Raw genomic sequence first — 22,002 nt, 5'->3', positions numbered from 1 at the left:
CCACCATCATTTGCTTGAGAAACAAAATCTGCTGAATTCTCTAATTTTGTATGAGAGACAGCAAATGGGTCCTTCGGGATTTTTTGTTTTGTTTTTACTTTTTTGTATTTTTTGCCATGGCAGAAAATTGAGTCATGCTTTACCTTCACCTTTCCTGCCCAAGTCAGATCACCTTGAAAGGAAATGCCAACTTTTTGGCCTTCATCTATCACTACCTGAAAAAAACAGTGAGGACATCGTGATTAGAAAATGAAACAACCAAAAATAAAGGAGCTGATCTTGTAGCCCTTCAGGCAATAAAACTCCTCTTCCGGTTTTTGTTAATTAGCTATGCATGATGCACCTGATCCACTAAACCATAGTAGTGGTCAGGGAATAGTTTTCAGGAGGTCTGACTTCTACTTGTGCCTCTAGACTCATCCACAGTATAACCTAGAGTAAATTACTTAACCTCAGTTTTCTCATGTGTAAAATAGGAACACGCCCCACCTCATTACCCCACCTCCCGTCCCATCCCAATGAACCCTCTCAAGGACAAACCAGAGAATGCTAATACAACATTTTCAAGTGATTAGGAAATAATATCATTGAACAATTCTCTGCCTCTCCACATGCTGGTTAAAGACTCAATAGAAAATATAATTCCAATTGCCAGTGATTGCCAGTAGAAAGTGAATCCTCTAGGGGAAAAAAAAAAGTTCTGGGGGTGCCTGGGTGGCTCAGTCAGTTAAATGTCTGCCTTCGGCTCAGGTCATTATCCCAGAGTCCTGGAATCAAGCTCCGTATCGGACTCCCTGCTCAGCGGAGAGCCTGCTTCTCCCTCTCCCTCTGCTGCTCCCCTTCTTTGTAGTCTCTCTCTCTCAAATAAATAAATAAAATCTTAAAAAAAAAAAACGTTCTGGTCCCATAATCATCTCATTGGAAGCAAGTTCTAGAATTAAAGAAATGTAGGCCTCTGCCGTATATAAACACTTTTCTAACACAGAGACTTTTGTTCTGTCATATGAAACCACAATCTTATATACAATTTTGTCCACAATAACACAAGGAAGACATGACGAGCTAGAAAGTAGAAACTCAAATGTTGTAAAAAGTAGAACAGCTTCCACTAGGGTTCCTTAAGAGTTAAAAACCACAGCTAAGGAGAATATGAATATTGTCTAGTAAGTCTTAAAGATTAGGAAGAGAGCACCCAACATTTAATGACTAAATCTTGGAAAAAACAAAATAACAGATTTTACTTTAAAAGATGGAATCCAGAGCTGATAAGAGAAGCTCCCATTTTACACAGAGAATTATAAAAAGGACAAATAGAGGACAAGCTAAAATATGTAAATAATTTGAAGAATTTTTAGATGGCAATTCCTTAAAGGAACTTAAAAACTTGGGGCTAACCAAGTTACCATCATAAACACTGGCTGCTGTAATCATGAAATGTAATGATGATTTTCGGGGTGCCTGGGTGGCTCAGTCAGTTAAGTATCTGACTCTTGGTGTTGGCTCAGGTCATGATCTCATGGGTCCTGGGATTGGGCTCCACATTGGACTCCGTGCTCAGTGGGGAGTCTGCATAAGATTCTCTCCCTCTGCCCCCCCCCCCAACTCTCGCACTGACACATACTCTCTCTCTCAAATAAATAAATAAATCTTAAAAAAAAAAAAAAGAAAAAGAAATGTAATGATGATTCTTAATGAAGTTTCCCAACAGTACTCCTTCTAGAATTAAGAGTCTCAGTTACTGATCCAATAACTGTCCAATGATTCTTGTTTTCACAGTTTTCTTTTTAATTCATAAAGAATGCTTTTTTTTCCTGTTTCTATAAATGTGCTATGGTATTACCTGTTCCTCTTCTGAACATTGTGATGAAGCACGAAGAAAGATGGCTTTATTTCTAAGATGATGATCATTTGGTTCATTTCCACGAGTAAATTTTATTGAAGGAAATATGTTTTCTGAAGAATCAGTTTCAAATGCTCCTCTTTTGGTCACATTATCCTCTGAAATGATAAGTTACATATTAGAAAACATATGCCACACTCAGCCTAGTTTATTTTGCATTTCCTGAGGGTCTTTCTTTCAAACAACAACAACAAAAATTGCTCTTCAAAATCTACAAGCTGAATGCTTGAGGTACTGAGCACTCTGAACTTTATAAAATTGTTTCTAAAAATGCACAGTAAGATTACACTATTTCATTCACTTTTCAACAAATACTTATTAAGTGCTTACTATATACCCAGCACCGTTCTCAGCCATTGCTGAAAGGTCAATAAAGTACAGTATTTATAAAACTCTTAGACATTCTCTCATTTTTTTCTAAATTTGAGGGGAGGTTTTCCTTATATGGAAGCAATGTATGGGTGATTTTGAAAAATTTCTAGAGAAAAAATTAAAATTAGAAAACCACTCATAATCTTACAAAACAGAAAAGCTATAACAATTTTTTCAATGGCTATTTTTCTCATATTTTATCTGTGCGTCCATATACTTCAAAAAAGCAATGTTCGACTATTCTTGACTATTTAAAGCTATAAACAATACCTTGGTACTAAATCTATGCACATTCATGACTATCTTCTTAGGATAAGGAAAGTCTAAGATTAATCCTAAATTAAGAGATTGAGAAAATTATGATAACATGACGCCATTAACAGAAATGTGGGGTATAAATTCTGATAAGAGTTAATGAATTATTAAGCTTTGATCATGTTCATTTCAGGTACCAAGAGAAATTGTGAGGGAAATATCCCAGAGGCAGCTGCAAATGTAGGCTAAAATGTGGGAGAGATACCGCAGTTATAGGTAACTATCTGGTAAAAATTACACTGGGATAATGGTTTAAGCCATAAAATTGTTTTCTATATTAGAATTAATAATCAGGGTTAACATTTATTGAGTGTCAGATACTCTTTTATGAGCATCTCATAAATCTCATTTAAAGCCCACAACAACCCTAGAGGTAGGTACCATTAGTATCCCCATTTTACAGATGAGGAAACCAAGGCCTACAGAGAGATCAAGTAACTTGTTCGAAGTTACACAGCTGGTAAATAACACAGTGGGGACTTGAACCCAGGGCTTTTGACTCAGAATCCACACTCCCAGCAACCACAGTGCTATGCCACATACAGTAACACAGCAAATGAGGGCAAAGGGTCCTTAGGGAACAGAGGAATGAAACAGAAAAAAAAAAAAAACTCCAGAAAAGAGACAAAGAAGAAAGTTTACAATAGCACAAGAAGAACCAAGTGTGCACAGTACGTTCCAAAACCAGAAGTGACTTGCTGCAAATGACAATAGCAAATGCAGGAATCTATGTAGTGATCAACAGAAGAGTGATAAAGGGAGTCAAAAGAGGCCAAGTGGTACAAATTAAGCTGTAGGCAGATTGGAGAACCCTGTTGCATCCCCTTATGGTACTCCACCATGAAAAAGCTCCAGAGCTACAAGGACTGTCTAATCTGTGAGCTTTGTAGGCAGGTATCTGACTAAAGGGGTTAGGAGACAGCCTAACCCAGCCCAGTGGCCATGCTTGTTTCTCTTGACCTATTAGTTGCATCAGAGTCATGAGATTCTTATTCACAGCCTGGTGCAACTCCAGAGTCCTTTGCTCCCTTCTCCCCCATCACTGGCAGAGTTAAGACTTGTAGGGGTATCTACAGGACATTAACACAGGAATACTGTTGGAGCACAGAGGTAGGTAACCTAGTCTATAACAAGTTATTAATACTCAATAAGCCAAAGAGGGAAAGCACAAATACTGACCGCATCACTTTCTCTTTTAAAGGGTTGTATTAATAAATAAAGCACAAGTTCAGGCCAGCTCTCCCTACTGACTCCTGCACCAGCATCCATGACTCCTAAATAGCTTCCACTGGGAGAGTAGAAACTCTGATGTGAAGCACTAGCCTTGGCAGCGGGCATGGGGGGCAGGGGGACAGGGAGGGGGAGAGTGAGTGAGGTAGTGGAGGGTTGCTAAGAATACTGCTGGAGTAACCAACCAGCACTACAAAAGATCAGATAAGTGAGTTAGAGATGGTCTTGGGACTTCTCCTGGGCTTCTTCCCCTTTTACAGCCACAGTCCCGGGGCAAAATCAGCCCCAGGGCAAAGATAAGCAATGGTAGCAGGGTGGAGTGAGATACATGTAGAAATGCTTGGAAACAGGAGGAGTTAATCTGAGGAATGAAACAGTTCCTCAAACTCCATCAAAGTTAGAGGCAAGACTTCCCATGGCTGCCTGTCATTTCTCAGTGCACTGTTCTAAAAGAGCGGGAACAGTTTCCCCTCTCCCTGCTTATCCTTTAAGTCTAGCACAACCTAAATCTACTATTGACTAAGGAAAATACTATGTCCCAGCACACTACTTTAATAGTCTATTGACTTAAAAACCCGAAAAAGCACAGTGATGTCTGGGAGGAACAGATGCTCTGTAAGGACAAGTTCTATTTATTCTCATAATCACTCCATGTACGCCTCTGCCATTTCCAATAAAACACCCAGGTTATTTGACAGATAACCAAATGAAACTTCTTCAAAATAAAAAGCAATATATAACAAAGTCCCAACTTCCGATGCTGATGTTGAACTGCTGTTGGGGTCTCCGATATAACAAAATATCTTGTTCATCCTTTTAAAACTTCCTTTCGTAAACAGAAAGCTTTCATTTTAAAAATACAAGAAGATTCAGAAAAGAACCTGTTCTCTCTGATGGAACCTACAGTTCAAGCCTCCTTCCTGAACCTTGAAAGTAGTTTCACAACAATATATACTCTATCACTCCAAAGACCCAGAAGTGCTTCTCATAAAGGCTTTTATCATTTTTTGAAAAAACAGCAAAAAATAAATCTCGTGGCAGAATAAGATAGGAAAAAAGTTCTTTTTTCAATATGATAATGTCAAAATGGCAGATGCTGGCACAGCCCAGAATCCAAAGTGGCCTAAAGCCTGATCAGACAGCCAGCGGCTGCCTCCCAGAGTTATCCTGGTGGCAACCCAAACGTGCCACCCAAGTGTCCGTCTCATCTCCTTCTGTTTCTGTGTTCCATCAAGTCCTTTCCCCCCTTTCATCTTATCCCTAATGTTCCTTGCTTTGAAATAAGTGTCAGACATAATACACTTTAGAAATCTAGCAGCAATATTTCAGAGCACAAGTAGGTTACTGAGACCTGAAAGAGAGTTTCTTTGGACATTTCTGAGTCAAAACTTCAATGCGGATGAAACAAAGGCTTTTTGTTGTGGGGTTTTTTTTTCCTCCTAAAGGTTGCATTATTCTGAAGCAATGGAATTTCAATTTTCTTTTGATACCAAACAGACAAGCTTCCAACAGATCTCCCTTACAAGGCCACCAACTAGACCTACCGTGTCTAATTTCAGGCCAAGGAAAAAGATTTCACTCCTTGAAAAGGTGGAAACCACAGATACCTCGATAAATTAAACACTAATCACATAGTGATCGTATAGCTTCCAGATGAAAGTGATTGCTTTCAGAGAACTCCATTTTGAAAAAAAACATTTTAAAAACTCAAATTTGTCCATACAAAAGCCAGACTAGACTAGAGGCCACGTGCTGAGAAGCTTCACCGCCCTGGCAGGAGAGTTTTCACAGATCATCACAACCAGCATCGGAATTCATGACCAAATCCTGACAGCAACCTCGAGTATCTTTACTTCTGCACCATGGTCAACAGCAATATAAATCAAGAACATGTTCTCAGTCGAGAAGAGATATTGACTATGTTGCTAGAAGGAAAGAAAAATTCATGGGGGGAAATTCTGGGCAACACTGGGTAGTTGCAAAAAGCCCTCTGCAAAGAGAATACCCCTATTCTCTTTATAAGCAATCATGCTTATAACAAGGTTGGGTACTTTGAAAGTCAGGGGTGATTTTCACATTGTATTCCTAGCTTAGAGCAATGTTTCTCTGGACAATAATATTTGCTCTTGATTTGTCCAGCCAAACTACTTCACTCCACTGCTTCTTGATCACACGCTCCTTGGTATCTGGCCTCCCCTGGAGCAATAGTCGTTAGGATTAAATAAGCAATTTAAAAACCAATCAATCATAAATCAGAATAAATCCAAAGAAGCTAAATTCAGCAGACAAATGTTTTGTCTAAATTCCCTTTGCAGTGCTCTGAATTCCAACTGTTTTATGTTCTTCTTTGAAAGGGCATAGGGAGGAGAGGATTACCTCAGCCTGGCCAGTCAGGAATAATTGTGCTTTCCCCGAGGCTGGATGATAATTGACTCATTATTCACAGTCATAGCTCTCAAGCTGCCAAGACACAAATGCACAACCCTGGCCTGGAAAAACGTGTGTCAAAGCCCAAGATGAGGGACACAACAGCAGTAAGTTGAAATTTTTGAAACATCCAGTTTTAGGTACTCACAGAGAGAAAAATGTGAAGAGAGTGTAAAGTGGCTGAAAGTTGATTTATGGGAAGAAAATCTGAGTGGCAGTTGAGTTATGCAATCCATTCAATCTGAAAAGTTATCATTCCCAGCATCAACTATATGCAAGGTGACAAAGATGGGCAAGACCCAGTCCCTGCCCTTACAGAGTTTACAAACTAAGAAGTTAAGCTAGGTATGCCAACCACCAAAAGAGAACACAACTATGGCAGACAATGGAAGGGAGTCCAAAGTCAGAGAACGGCAAAATCACAATAGGTTTGGGAGAATCACAAGAGGCTTCACATAGGCATGGAGTATCTGAGCTGGGCTTTGAAAGACAGCAAAATTTCAATGGGTGAGCACTGCTGAGGTTATCCCACAGAGGGAAAATGACATGAGCAAAGCCCCTGAGGAAGAGTCACAAAGTATTTAAGAAAGATGGGAGCACACGTTCAGTGACACGTGGAAGGGCTAATATTTGGAAGGCCTGACCAAAACTCTATAGTTTACCTAGGCCCTTGGGAGTCACATTTACAGCTGTGTTCTAAGGCGAGGAAATGGGTAGAATGGAGCAGAGTAGCTGAGACACTGGAGTTAGCAGTAGAAAGTAGAGGTAGTAATCCAGATAAGAACTAAAGGGACCCTCAGCAAAGGATTTCAGAAAGGAAAAAAGAGCTCTCAAAGGGAGTTCTTTTGTCTCTAAGACAGAACTGAAGACACTATCTCCAAGTGGTTATATTTCCTCCTTCTAGATAACTCAGAATATTCACCTTATCTTCCCACTGCAATCTGTACTATTCTTTTAATTTAATTTGGCACACCCTAAGTTACTTTAAAAAAAAAACAAACAATCCCTGTGAAGATGGAAGTAGATAATACAGCATGCTTGCAACCTGTGAAATGGATTACACTTTGGTGCAAAGAGGCTACACATGTCACCCCATGAGATAAGCTCACCTTCCCAACGAATTTAGCCAAGGCCATAGAAAGAAGGTGGCCCGCAGTCGCAGCAGATCCCACACATTTGAGCACAGCTTTACTTAGCTCCCAGAATCCTTAACGGCTGCTGCTGACACTGTCTATGCAAGGTACGATCTCGCTGAATCCAAGAAGTTCCTTTCCTTTTGTATCACAATCCTTACCTACTTAAAACTTTCAAGTCTATGCACACATACTTTATTTTCTCAGTAGGAAATATTAGGAGAGACAAACAGGACTCTCCTCGTTCTTAAGCCAAATCCAGAGTCACAAGGCCATACACTCACCTAGTGAAGAACTTACAATACAAATCGAAGTATCCATGAATAGTAGCTCTACCTCTCCATTACTGAGGTATAATTTACAAAATTCACTTATTTTAAATGTACAATTCAATGATTTTTGGTCAACATAGAGTTGGTCAACCCTATATCCCCCACCAGCACTCAACCATCACCACAATTAAATCTTTAGGTCATTTCCATCACCCCAAAAAGGTCTTTGGGGCTCATTTGCAGGCACTCCCTGTTCCTACATACAACTGCAGGCAAACCACACCACTCATCTACTTTTTATAGCTACAGATCTGCCTTTTCTAGACATTCCATATAAATGTAATCATACAATATGTGGTCTTTGTGCCTGACTTCTTCACTTAGCATAACATCTTAGAGCTTCACCCATGTTGTAGCACGTATCAGTACTTCACTCCTTTTTATCACTGTCTGGATAGATCCCATTTTGTTTCCACCGGTGAATGGACATTTGGGTGGTTTCCACATTTTGTACCCCCTTGATTCTGATGTTGAGTTTGATCCAAGGACCACCATTGCTAACCCAATTCTGAGCAGTGCCACAACAGGATGAAACCAAAACAAAAGACAAGGTCAGAGTTTCAACTTCCCTCCACACCCAGACAATGGGAAGAATGCACATACTCACTGAGGCTAAAACTCTCTGATCACCTTATCTCCTCACATGGTCACAGCCTTAGCATGGGGCCACTCTATCACATGGTCCTGTTTTCTTCAAATTTATCTGAAATCACCTGAAACTACCTTTCTTATTATTCACTGTCTACCTCTTCCAACTAAAATGTAAGCAGGGACCTCTCTGTCAGGAAATTACTCACAGTTCCTGAAAGGCAAAATACCCATTCTCCACTCCAAAAAGCACGTAACATTTAAGACCGAACGCAGAGTGATGCTCAACCCATCAACCAGTGAGTTCACTGCGTGCTGAGCTGAAAGACTCGAGGAGTTAAGAAAGTACAAGACGTGGCTTCTGCCTGTGAGAAACATATAATTTATTCTCTTAAAACTTTTACTCACTCAAAGGCACAACATTTTGCATATCTTTCAGCCAGCATTTCCATGTCTAAGAATTTGTCCAAAAGAAATAATTAAGTATGTGGGGAAAGATTTCACTACAAAGCCAAAAAGGTCTAATCTAGTCCCTTGAAATTTTTTACTTAATCAAGGCCTTAAATTTCTGCATATCTTTGAATTTCCATGAGTAAAAATTTATCCGAAGGCCATAAATAAGAAGGGTACAAAGATATAGCTATTGAAAAATAAATAAATAAGGCCAAAGGCATTACTAGGACCTACAAGGCTATCCATAGCCATGCATCATCTGCCCCACGACCTCCATACCCTCTGACCTCAGCTCCCCGACTCACCCTTGCTCCTGCCACTCTTGGCCACACTGACCTCCTCACTGCTCCTCAACCAGGCCAAGCGCTGCTGTCACCAGGCCTCCACACTGGTTGTTCCCTTGGCCTCAAATGCCTTTCCTTCAAGAATCCACAGGCTTTCCTCCATCAGCTCCTTCCAATTTTCATTCACATTTTACCTTCCCAAGGAGGCCTTATCGCATCACTCTACATAAAAATGCAACCCTATATCCCCCACCAGCACTATGATCCCCACATCCTGCTCTGTATATTTTGTTTCTTTACCACAGCAGTTACTATCTCCTAACACAAATATTTTTCTTATTTATTATGTTTACTGTTTCTTGCTCTCTCCCCCTTCTAGGATGCAAATTCCCTGAAGGTAATGACCTATGTCTCTTTTGGTCATTTATGTGAGCAGCACTTGGCACATAGTAGGTGTTCAATAAACATTTACTGAATGAATGAGGATGTGCAATGTAACATCATTTATAATAGCCAAAAATTGGAAATCACTAAATGGCCAACAAAAAAGAGAATGGTTAAATAAATTATAGCATATCCACACAATTGAATACTATGCAGTCTTTAACAGTTCTATTAAATTATCATACTTATTAATTGGGAAGTTCATAATTCATTATGTGAAAAAGCAAGTTACAAAAAGTATGTATAATATGATATCACTTTTATAAAAATTATAATAAATTTGCTGAATATATAAATGAAATATCACGTTGAGCCCTTACGGTAATTTGGTACTGTTAATACAAATAAATAAACAAACATAAATATGTATGTGTGGGTTTTGTATATATAATTATTTAATCCTAATAAAACATCTGCAAGGTAGAGGTTATTATGTCCATCTTACATATGATAACACTGAAACTCAGAGATTTAAAAAACTTTCCCAAGAAGACCTCGTCAGGAAGCAGCGGAGCTCAGATTCAAATTCTGGTTGTCTCTAAGTCCCATGAACAATTCAGCAAGGAGGTGTACACCCACGGTTTATCTCTAAGACACAGGATTACAGTTTTATTAATTAGTTAACTGGATATAGCTTTAGCTGTATGAAACAGACACCTCAAGAAAGCGTGGCTTAAATGGGATGGAAGTTTATTTCTCTCTCATGCACTAATAGAGATGCAGATAACCCATAATATTATGGTTATTCTGCTTCACAGAATCATTCTAGAACCCAGGCTCCTTCTTCCTTTCTGCTCTGCCATCCCTAGGGCATCACCCTTCTCCAACATGGTCCACGATGGTGCACAACACAATCTTGCTCCAGGCAAGAGGATAAAAAAAAGAGAAGAAAGTGTGTACCTCTGTTCCCTTCTGTCATTAGTGAAGGCATAGTTTAAGCTATTATATCAAGGAGGTACCAAAACAGAGCAGCTCAAATAAGAATTTTGTTTCTCTCTCATGTAACAGGTTAGGGCAAGTGGGCAGGCTCTTTTCCATGTGATGGTCCAGGGATACAGGCTGGAGGGAGGCTCTGCCATCCTCGGCACATGGCTTCCATCTCTGTGTCTAAGGACTGCTCTGACAATTGCCTATTTTCAGCCAGGGGAGAAGGATTAAGAGTCTAGGACATGTTTCTTAAAGATATTACCTACAAGTTACACGTATCAGTTCCCCTCACTTCTTACTGGCACAAACTTAGGCAAACAGCTATACCCAGCTGCAAGGAGGCTGGAAAATGTTATCTTTATTCTGAGGGACCAGGGAGCAGCTACAAATGTTACTGCTATAGAAAGAGTGCATTTTTTGTTTTCCTGTCTGTGTGTGAGGGTGTGTGTGTTCATGGCTCTTTATTTTCTAACTCTCCCACCATGAACAAAAAAACAAACTTATCTGTAGAGGTGAAAAACATTTTATCTAACCAAGTCTTTTTGAATCTTTAATCGAGGGAGAATACCTGTATGCATCTCCTTCCTTCTTAAAAAGTCATTCCTAGAAATACTAAGAAAAAATACATACACATACATAATATTTCACATTTACATTTTTTATATTATAGACTCAAGGTTCTTTTAATATTCAACTTTGATGTCCCTCTTTTAAGTCCTAGTTACCTAATCATAAAATGTTACACTTGAATAAGTCTCTAAAAGTATCTTCGTGTATATAATATACAGCAAAAAAGGTACCAAAGGCACCAGGATTATTGGAGGCGCATTTCCTAGAAGTACAGGCGACAAGATGCCTCTGGTCTCCCGACACTGTTGCCTGTGCACTTGCCAATGGCAAAATGCTCATAAAAAACACAGTTCTTCCGGCAATAACACAAGTAGCCAGATTTCCCTGTGATGGAGTAACTCTGGCCTGTACACACATGCTCTATAATCCTTCAGGCTTGGGACAGAATGTATGCTGAACCAAAGCCCACTTTAAAATTCCATAAGCAAGTATACACTAGCCTCTGTATCAGAATCAGCAAGATCACGGTAAAATTATTCTTGTAATCCATCATTCTTTTTTACTGTCAAAATGCCTTTTAAATAATACAAAATGGTGACATTAAACAAAAAAATTATGGTTAAAGTAAAATAATGGTTCTTACCATCTGGGCAGGGGGTGCAGACAATTTCATGAAAGCTGTGGACCTTATTCCTAGGAAAATGCAATACATACAAAAGCAGGGAATTTATTGAATACACACATCTCCCCATACCTCTCCTCGATCTCATTCAGGGTATATTTCTGAAAGTTGGTCCAGAAGTCAAAGGCTCCTGGTCCGTACACTAGCACTGCTGAACCAAAATTTGGGGACTGATTCCCCAAGAATCCACATTTTAATAAGCATCTCCCAGGCAATACCTAAGGTAAGACTCCCAAGTAAAGATTCCTTAGAGTAGAACGTAAAAATTGAGAACTAAAAAGAGAGAGGGAGGTACAAGCTTCTCGTTATGGAATGAATAAGTCACAGGGATGAAAGGTATAGCACAGGGAATAGAGTCAATGGAATTTTAATAGTGTTGTATGGTGACAGATGGTAGCTACACGTGGTGAGCACAGTACAATGTACGGAGTTGTTGAATCACTATGTTGTATACCTGAAACTAATGTAACATTATGTGTCAATTATACTTCAATTAAAAAAAAAGATGTAGTATGGACATCTTTGTCAAAGTATATAAATACCTTTGCCTACAGGTTCTGTGTAAACATACTATTTAGTCTATCCACCAGAGGCCAGTGTAGGATTACTCCCTGAACTGTGTAGTCTTACACTATACAATAGACACTATACATAGACACCACACATTATATACCATACAGAGGTGGTTTTGACTCCATCAAGGAACAAGATGTGGACAGTTAACACTGTAAATAATATTTTACTTTTTTTATATTGTAGACTCAAGATTTATTTAATATTTCACCTTGATGTTTCTCTTTTAAATCATTACTAGTCCCCATAAATAAAACTACACTGGAGTACATCTTTAAAACCTACCAAGTACCTTCATGTATATTTCATCGGATTCACATCAAAACCTATGAGACACACTGAGCAGGCAGAATTACCCCTGATTTACAGATTCAGAGAAATTAAGTGGCAGGCCTGTGGTGTCAAAGAATTAATAAATGCGTGGACCAGGTCTTCTGAATCCTAAGCTCAAATAGAACCCCTTCCATTACACTGGCCCTGCTTGCAACAAAATGAGAAATGTAAGGGCAATACACTAAACTCTTCATAAAACTAAATCCCATCAACCTAAAAAATTTTCCTTAACCCTGAGATTATGCTCTCCTTCTGCCTGCCCACACAATGATACATTGACTTAAGACAACCTCTTTTATTCATATAAGTTGGAGAAAGTCAGGGAAAGTGATTTTTTTTCTATCTCTTTACAAATAAATGCTTTTTAGGAGTTTTCAAACTTTATAAGGTGGAATAACATCTTCTGCACAAACTCGTAATAATCCAGGACTCATTCATTGGCATAAAGCATTAAGGCAATGCAAGAACACACTTAAATTGTACATGTCTTTCACATTCCCTCATTTTTTTTTTCAGGGCACTTCAGTGCATCCCTCATTAAAAAAAAAAAAAAAGGATAAAGTCAAAAAAGGAGAAAAAGCAGTCTGAAAAATCCACTGGTCTAATCATTCTGATTGCTCTTTTTTAAACTCATATAGAGGGTTTATTCTAATCTAAAACTGAGTCCCCCTTGGGGCGCCTGGGTGGCTCAATCATTAAGCATCTACCTTCGGCTCAGGGCGTGATCCCTGCGTTCTGGGATGGACCCCCACATCAGGCTCCTCCACTGGGAGCCTGCTCCTTCCTCTCCCCCTCCCCCTGCCTGTGTTCCCTCTCTCTCTGGTAAATAAATAAGTAAAATCTTTAAAAAAAAAAAAAAAAACTGAGTCCCCCAGACCAAAGGCAATATTCTGCTTATTGTTTTATCAGCACTATGTGAAAAGTAGTTAGTATTAGCTTACCAACCCCTCTAACTATACAGTCTGTTTGATTGCTAGTGTGCCTTCACACATCTAGAGCATTTGAAACACAGAGCACACAGAAATAAGAATGACATATCAGACTAGGGACTCTGTCTCATTCATCTTATATTCCCAGATTTTAGCTCAATGCCTAAAATATAGCAGGAACACAGTCAATACCGAAATGATCTCAACATTTGCAAGAAGAACAGCATTGACACTTTTATTGGGGACTAAGTGTAATACCCAGAAATTAGATGACTGGTTACAAGTCACACAAAGCATAATTGATGGAGAAGAGAAGGAAAATGTGGCACTTGATCCACAATCCCTTTTTTCTAATCAGCAATCCATACACTATAAAACCAAATGCACAGGCAGGCTAAGGCCAAAAAACACATGAAAATGGTATGATTCTTCTCTGTGCTAAAGAAGCAGTGGGCTTCAAGGAGAATGAGCTAAGTGGTGCCACTTTATCTCATCTGGAGGGAATCCAAGTAGGAGGGGAAAAAAAAAAGACACTAACAATCTCAAACTAGACAGACTGTGGTTTGATTTTCATACAAAGAAGATATGAGTTTGATTGCGATAAAGTTTCCTGTTTGTATCCCTTTGGGTTTAGCTGACCATTTCAAAGAAAATATTATTGTTCTATGGTTGAAAGATTCCAGATTTGAAAGCCACTCACATTTGAATACAGACCCATTCAACTGAATCAAAGGACATAGTCTTAAGACCACCTCAGTTTCAAGCTAAGTAATTTACTCTTTCTCTTCAAGTGTAACAGTACATTTAACAATGATGAGTAGAAATAACGTCTCAAGTTAAAGACAAATGCATACAAAACAACTGTGCACTCACTCAATATTGTTTTCATCAGCCACTTAAATGCTGATGTGACCATCTTAAAAGTTTATTTGGCCACTTAGCAGTTTTCTGCTTGTATTTTGTAAAAGTTCAAGATTCCATTTCCCTAAGAAAATTAACTTCTCTCATTTGTATCCACACACGAAATATATATGATATATACATGTTCAAAACATATAAAGAAAATCAAAGAAAATTGCTCTTTATTTGTATGACAACCAAATTACAAAGCTCATAATATTTTATTTCACTGAGAAATAAATTTATTGCAACAAAATACTATGCATTAAAACACTGCCAAAAATAAATTTAATGGTTATAATTCAAAATGTTGTAAATACTTAAACACATTTTCTCTCCTTTATCCAATTACACCTGAACTACAGCAGGCACAGAAAACAAACGATTATCTATGGACCAAACATTCATGGGTAGACTATGAATTGTAATAACCGCAGCTGAACATTTACACTAATATATCTAAAACAAAATAGCTTAATCAATTCAAAATGCATCATAATCTGAGGGGGGAAATTTCCTTCCACCACTGAACCAGCAGTTTTCTGTGTTTCCTAATTTGTCAATTTGTTCCCTAAATGTAGTGATTTAGTGATGACAAAAGGAATAGAGAAACAAATGAAAATTGCTTAATTACAGTTTACAGATGTTCCCCCAAAGAGAAAGAAGAGGGGACTGCTTCTGGGGCAGTTTCTTCCATCAGGCTCTGCTACAAATGATTTCACTTTGCTCAACACTTTTCCCTCCTTCAGCCTTCTAGGTGATATTTGGTACTGTGTTTTGACAAAGAAGTCACATACATACGGCTACTGATAGAAAGACGATATTAAATCAATATAAAACCATGAACTTTTTTCTTTTTTTAATCTTTTCAGCAATACCAAAAAAAAAAAAGAGTCAGTGAAAAGCTTTGACAGGGCTTCCTTATTCTCCCCCTTGGGCTGCCAGACTAATGAGTGGGGGTTTTTAATGGCCCGGTTGCTTTCATTAGCCGGTCCTCCTAGGATGCCTCCTACTACTTTCTCTTGAGGTTTACATTCCAATGGCCTATGTCTTAAGTCCAAGGAAGGTTACTGCTATTTGCTGGGCTGTTTTCCACTGTGCATGCACTTCACTGTTACACTCACATTTGCAAACGTGCCTTCCAAGCTGCCTTTTTTTTTCTCAGTGTGGCTAACGGAAAAAAAAAAAAAAAAAAAGGAGAAACAGAAAGACACTGCAAATGGCCTGTGAACTAAAAACACCACTCAATATTCAGTAGGGAATTAAAGTGACTGACAACAACTGCGCAGAAAATGTGGCGTGTATGCCACCTGGAAGCAGAAAGCCGGGCCGTTCGTTTCCAGCTTCCCCTCTGGCAGGCAATCTGCCAGTTGCAAGGGTATCAAAACAATGTTAAGCCCGCTGGTCTCTGTCTAATACTCCACTGAAAACAACCGCAAAAGGCTACACAGCAAGGATTATTTTTTGTTGTGGTGTTTTCTTTTATGAGAGAAAGCTGTTTTTATGCTCCACTGAAATTCCTTTCCTGCTCTGAGATTGGTAAGAGGGCCAGCTGCTTTCTCTACTTTTTTCTCTGCGGTATTTTTCTACAGTAGGTCTTAAAGGCATCCTTCAGATTGGGAAAAGACTCTCTGTACCCCTATGGAAGTTTAAAGATGTGTTTTTCTGACGTTCCAACTCAAAATAGCTTTGGGGACCAAAATGATATGTCAACTTCGGAAGTGTGTTGTTTTATGCGCTGTCACTACTTTCGTTTTTAATTACATTTTCTAGAACTTGTCAAGTACCAGCAGTGATATTCCTTTGGCTGAACTGACAACTCAAAACTTATCAGTCTGGAAGCATAAAGCAAATCCCAGCCCAGGATCCTAAGCTCTTGACAGAACAGACGCTCACTAAGGAAAGAAACAAAAGCCTCCTGAAACGAGAACTGTGTACCTTTGAACAAGTCCCTCGGCCTCTGTGGGCCTCGGCCTCTCCCGGGCAAGACATGTGTGACTCATCTTTGACTCTTTCTCCCTAATCCTCTGTCACTCACTGGTTGCCAAGTGCCGTCAGGGTCTCATTAGCCTTCCCTGCTTTCCGTGTCCCCCTCTCCAGCCCTGGTCCATACCCCCCCAGGCATATTTCTGCTCAGGTTCCTTGCTGGGCTCCCTAACTCCAATTATTTCTCCCCTGGTTCTCAAAATTAGTGGTACAGCCAAATTATTAGTTAAGAGCCTTATGAATGTAAAAATTCCTAGACCCCCTTCAGCATAGAGCCTCTCATCTAATAAGCCCAGGATAGTGTCTGGAAATTTTTAGTCTTACACAAGTGTTGTTTTGTTTTAAGATTTTATTTATTTATTTGAGAGAGAGAGCATGCTAGAGAGAGAGAGAGCACAAGTTGGGGGTGGGTAGCAGAGAGAAAAGCAGCCTCCTTGCTGGGTAAGGAGCCTGATGTCGGACTTGCTCCCAGGACTCTGGGATCCTGACCTGAGCCAAAGGCAGATGCTTAACCGACTGAGCCACCTAGGTGCCCCTAGTCTTACACAAGTTTGACAGTACAAAAGTTTTTTCTGATATTCAGCCCAGTTTAAGAATTACTGATCTATAGCAGTGCTGCCCAGGAGAAATATAACATAAGCCACAGATGTGATTTTAAATTTTCAGGCAACCACATTTTTAAAAGTTTTAGAAAGTGAAGTTAATTTTAATAATGTATTTTACTTAAGCCAATTTTCCAAAAATTGTCATTTCAAATGTAGTTAAAATAAAAATATTATTGAGATATTTTACATTCTGTTTTCATACTAGGTCTTCAAAACCCTGGGCATATTTTGCATTAATACCGTATCTCAATTCAGATATGAATTTTTCATCAGAAGTATTTGATCTGGGGGCGCCTGGGTGGCACAGCGGTTAAGCGTCTGCCTTCGGCTCAGGGCGTGATCCCGGCGTTATGGGATCGAGCCCCACATCAGGCTCCTCTGCTATGAGCCTGCTTCTTCCTCTCCCACTCCCCCTGCTTGTGTTCCCTCTCTCGCTGGCTGTCTCTATCTCTGTCGAATAAATAAATAAAATCTTTAAAAAAAAAAAAAAAGAAGTATTTGATCTGTATTTGTAGTAGTCACTCCCTCTTCCACAAGGAATTTGTTCCAAGACCTTCAGTGGATGCCTGAAACTGCAGACAGTACCAAGCCCTATCTATACTGGTTTTTTCTAGTACATACATACCTACAATAAAGTTTGATTTATAAATTAGGTACAGTAAGATTTTAACAACAGCTAATAATAAAGTGGAATAATTATAACAACATACTATAATAAAAGTTCTGTGAATGTGGTCTCTCTATCAAAATCTTATACCGTATTCACCCTTTTTCTTCTTGTGATGATACAAGATGATAAAAAGCCTACTGGAAGAGATGGAGTGATGTGAATGAGGCAGGAACTGTGGTGTAGCATTGGGCTACTATGACCCGATGATAATTCAGAAGGAGGACTATCTGCTTCCACATCCTGGTTGACCACAGGTAACTGAACCCACGGAAAGTGAAACCACAGATGGGTGGTAGGGAACTACTCTACATCTCATAAAATTTACATTTGAAAAAGTTGATTCACATAGCCAAGCTGTCCCAAATACATTTAAGTTTTCCAATAACTGAACTGAGTAGCAATATTTTTATTTAAGCTTAAACAAATTAAAATTAAATGAAATTTAAAACTCAGCGGGCAGCACTAGCCACATTTCAAGTACTCAACTGACAGCCACATGGGCTAGAAGCTCCATATTAGACAGGTGGACCTAATGATCACATCATATGGTAACTGCACATTCCTGAAATTTGCAATGATGATAGAGGGTTGGCATAGCTCCTTAAAGAACTAAATGTGAATAAAGTAGAAAATATGGATTAAGCTCTCTCGTGATTAGAGTAATCTCAGAAGATTACTAAAATCTAAGAAAAACCAAAACCTATTTAGAGGTTTTGAAACTCTAAGAGTTTGGAACAATCAAAGGCCAGACCACCACCAGTTTATAAAGCCACAGGCATTGGCCATTTTTCCTGAATGTTCTACCTCAGGGAGAATTTAATTCTTATATTAACAAGTATAAAGGGAGAGGAAGGTTGAGTTGATGGGATTTTTTTCAAAGATTTATTGAAAGAATAATAAAACGCTAAAAGCACAAAGTATTGCAAGCGAAATGAGAATAGCATAAAGAGAACTAGAAACGAAATCACACATCAAAATCAGAAACAAAATCTTTGATCTAGACATAAGAAAACAGGTTAAAGTAGATAAATATAGCAGTGCACAGAAAGCTGTTATGTGGTAATACAGAAACCAGAAGAATCACTTAGAAACTGGATCCTACGTGATTTAAGATTAAAAGGAGAGAATGAAAAACAAAGACTTATTTAACAGTTAATCATAAAATCACAGTAGATTCATTTCAATTTCCAAAATATTTTAAGTTAAACAGTTGGTAAAGTGGGTAACTTTAATGAAAATTAATCATGTAGCCTGAAGAACAAAATCAGAAAAATAAGAGTGTGTGTGTGTGTGTGTGTATGTGTGTGTGTGTGTGTGTGTGAGAGAGAGAGAGAGAGAAAGAGAGAGAGAAAGATTGAGAATTGGATGTAATTACTGTAAACTCCCCCCCTGAAGTTTCTACTATATGTAACAAAATGGACTTGAAAAGATTGAACGTCCATTTCTAAGTCACTGGCTTCTTAAATATATAATTTCTGTGTGACCGCAAGGTGAGTAGTAATTAACACTCTAAAAAATGGGAGCAGATGGCTCCCAAATCAGATCGCGTGGTAACCTTGGTGTGGAAGGAAATTAGAAATAACTCTCACTCTTACTAAAACAAGGCTACCTCTCCACCTCCACCATACATTATTTAAAGAACAGGTATATTAGTACTAAAACAAATGGAAACATGATCCAAAGGACAATCAACAATGGAGGCATTTTTAAATCTTTCAATTTGGCTCTTATCTGTCAAAACTTCCTGCACTCTATTTTACTTTATTTTATTTTATTTTATTTTATTTTATTTTATTTTATTTTATTTATATCTTAGGACTCAAGGCAAGTTTTGATTCAGTGGTTACCACAGACTCACCACGGGCACCCTCTCCAACGGGTGGATTATACTGCGCTCCCCACCCAAGTAGGGGCTCTATGGCCCCCCCATGAGCTCTCACAGAACTCTGTGCTTTTCTCCATTATGGTACTTATCACACTAGTATAATTTTTTTGTCTACTTATTTATCTTTCCTCCTCGAATATGAGTGCTTGAAAACACAAACTATATTTTTGGATCCTCAGTGCCTAAAACAATACATAGACCATTAGGAGACACAGAATTAATGAATGAATAAATGAATAAATGCATTAACAGAAAATCAAATACGTTTTCACATCTGTGTTTTTATAACTTAAGCAAATGATAGAAATATGTCAGACAAGGAGGGAAAAGCACATTTTTCCTTTAGACGGATAGTTTAGAAAGACCTATAAATTAATCACCTTCACAAAGAAACTGAGATGCCAAAGACTGAAACTTAGCCTCTTATCTTTACTCACAATAATATCAATAATATAATAATATCTTCACCAATAATGCATAAAACTAAAATCTGCACACTGATTTTCTAATACAGATCTTATGACTTGGGTCTTACTCTCTTGAACTGATGACACTACTGAGAATTCAATACATCAATATACAATTATATACTGTTTAAAACAAATAACTAATGTGTCTCTTTAAACATTTTGATAGAACACTGTATTTATTATCAAGTATGTATCATGGTTTAAAAAACCAGAGTTGCTTTTAAAAAAAAAAAAACCTTCAAAACATGATCAACATCAATGTACTGGAGCAAGAATTTGCTACAATATTTACAGCTTCCAATGATTTTCCAACAGTCTGAAGCAGTAATGTGAATTTCTTTCAATCAGGCTATAGTTTAATTTTTTCCGGGGAAATATTTTTAATAGGATTACTGACCCTTTTAACACTCCTGGAAAGAAAATGAATCCTATAAGCATTCTGGCATATAACTATTATAAAAATAAATAGAACAGTCAATCAGGGGAAATCGTAATAGACTTGAGAAACCAAACTTAAGAAATGTACGTGAGCGTGTGTGGTGATAACCATTTTCACGGAGAGAGGATTCTATACATCAGCGAAATAACCGAGCACACCAAGACAGATGAAGGGCTGGAAAGAAGGGGGAAAGTTTCAAGAAACAGCTTTCATGTCTTCCTTAAAACAGAACTAACCACATTTACTTCGACCAATTCTGCGGGCTATCACTCGACTCCTAGGCTGTCCCTAAGTGCTGTTTGATTTTTCAGAAGGTACTTAAATGTTTCAGGGGGGACAAGGACGCTTACTGATTTAAGACACATTTTTGCACTCACAATTCTTTGCGCTTTAAGAGGAAGTTTTTCAGGTCATTAGTTTATAATGTGAACTGGCGCCTGGGGATATTTTGAAAGGAGGGAGAAAAAAAAGGGTGTGCTTGGAGATGCAGTTTATGTGACTTGCATCATCTATTTCAGCTCAATTTGGGGCCCAAAACTGAACTCGCAATGAAGTCACCACATCTGCAACAGTTTCTCAGCATGTGATGACCTTACGGCAATCTGAAAACAGAATATACCCCTTACCCTCAAAACAAAAACATTATAACCTCTTTAAAATATTCAAGTGCTTGCAAGAAGTTCTTACTTTTTCAGAGTATGAACATAAAGTCAGCTTTACAAGTAATTTCCAAAATAATATGGATTATCAAAATGCCATTGGCATTCAGAATGTATTAATCCTGCTAGTTTTAGTCTTGCTTCCAAAACTCCACCCCAACCATTCACACTGCTCTGTTAGGTACAGAGAGCATGGAACAAAATCATTAGGCTCAGAGAGAGCAAACATCTTCCCAAACCCAAGTCCATAGGCCAAAAGATGATTTGGTCATTAATCAAGATTAATTTGATCCACATATCCTTTTTTTTTTTAAAAGATTTTATTTATTTATTTGACAGAGAGAGAGACAGCCAGTGAGAGAGGGAACACAAGCAGGGGGAGTGGGAGAGGAAAAAGCAAGCTCCCAGTGGAGAAGCCTGACGTGGGGCTCGATCCCATAACGCCAGGATCACGCCCTGAGCTGAAGGCAGACGCTTAACGACTGAGCCACCCAGGCACCCCTGATCCACATATCCTGTCAAAACAGATCATTCACAGCCCCAAAGTAAACTAGCTATTTCCTAATTTTTCCATTAAGTGTAAACAAAAACATAGTCCACAGTTTAAATTGTAAACAAAACAAATATCGATATTCCAACTGTCTTGCAAAAGAAACAGGGTAGAATCACTTTTCCTTTTCTTCATTGTAAATACCCTTCTTACACATTTGTTAAGGACACATGAATCATGACTTGAAGTCATCAAGTCAAGTATCTTGAAAATGTCATCACCCCAGGAGATTCTGAAACTCCCTGTTCTCAATCGGGTACATATTTGAATCACCAGAGAAATTTTTACAAAATACGGATTTCTGGGCCCCACCTAAGATTCAGAGGGGGCCCCAGAATCACCATGC

At 38.5% G+C, this 22,002-nt stretch overlaps 1 protein-coding gene across 1 annotated transcript in view; it reads right to left on the bottom strand.

Annotated features, from left to right (window-relative positions):
* IFTAP (intraflagellar transport associated protein) overlaps positions 1-22,002 on the bottom strand; it is a 56,077-nt gene that overhangs the window by 16,428 nt on the left and 17,647 nt on the right. Inside the window, 2 exon segments of the mRNA XM_087854754.1 lie at positions 144-215; positions 1,841-1,998. Of these exon segments, the coding sequence (XP_087710880.1) occupies positions 144-215; positions 1,841-1,998 (230 nt within the window).

The sequence above is a fragment of the Ursus americanus genome, chromosome 24, assembly GCF_024610735.1.
Source record: "Ursus americanus isolate L20-20 chromosome 24, mUrsAme1.1.p, whole genome shotgun sequence".
Lineage (NCBI taxonomy): Eukaryota > Metazoa > Chordata > Mammalia > Carnivora > Ursidae > Ursus > Ursus americanus.
Note: the sequence above shows the minus strand (reverse complement) of the source record. Positions and strands in the feature narration are given on the sequence as shown.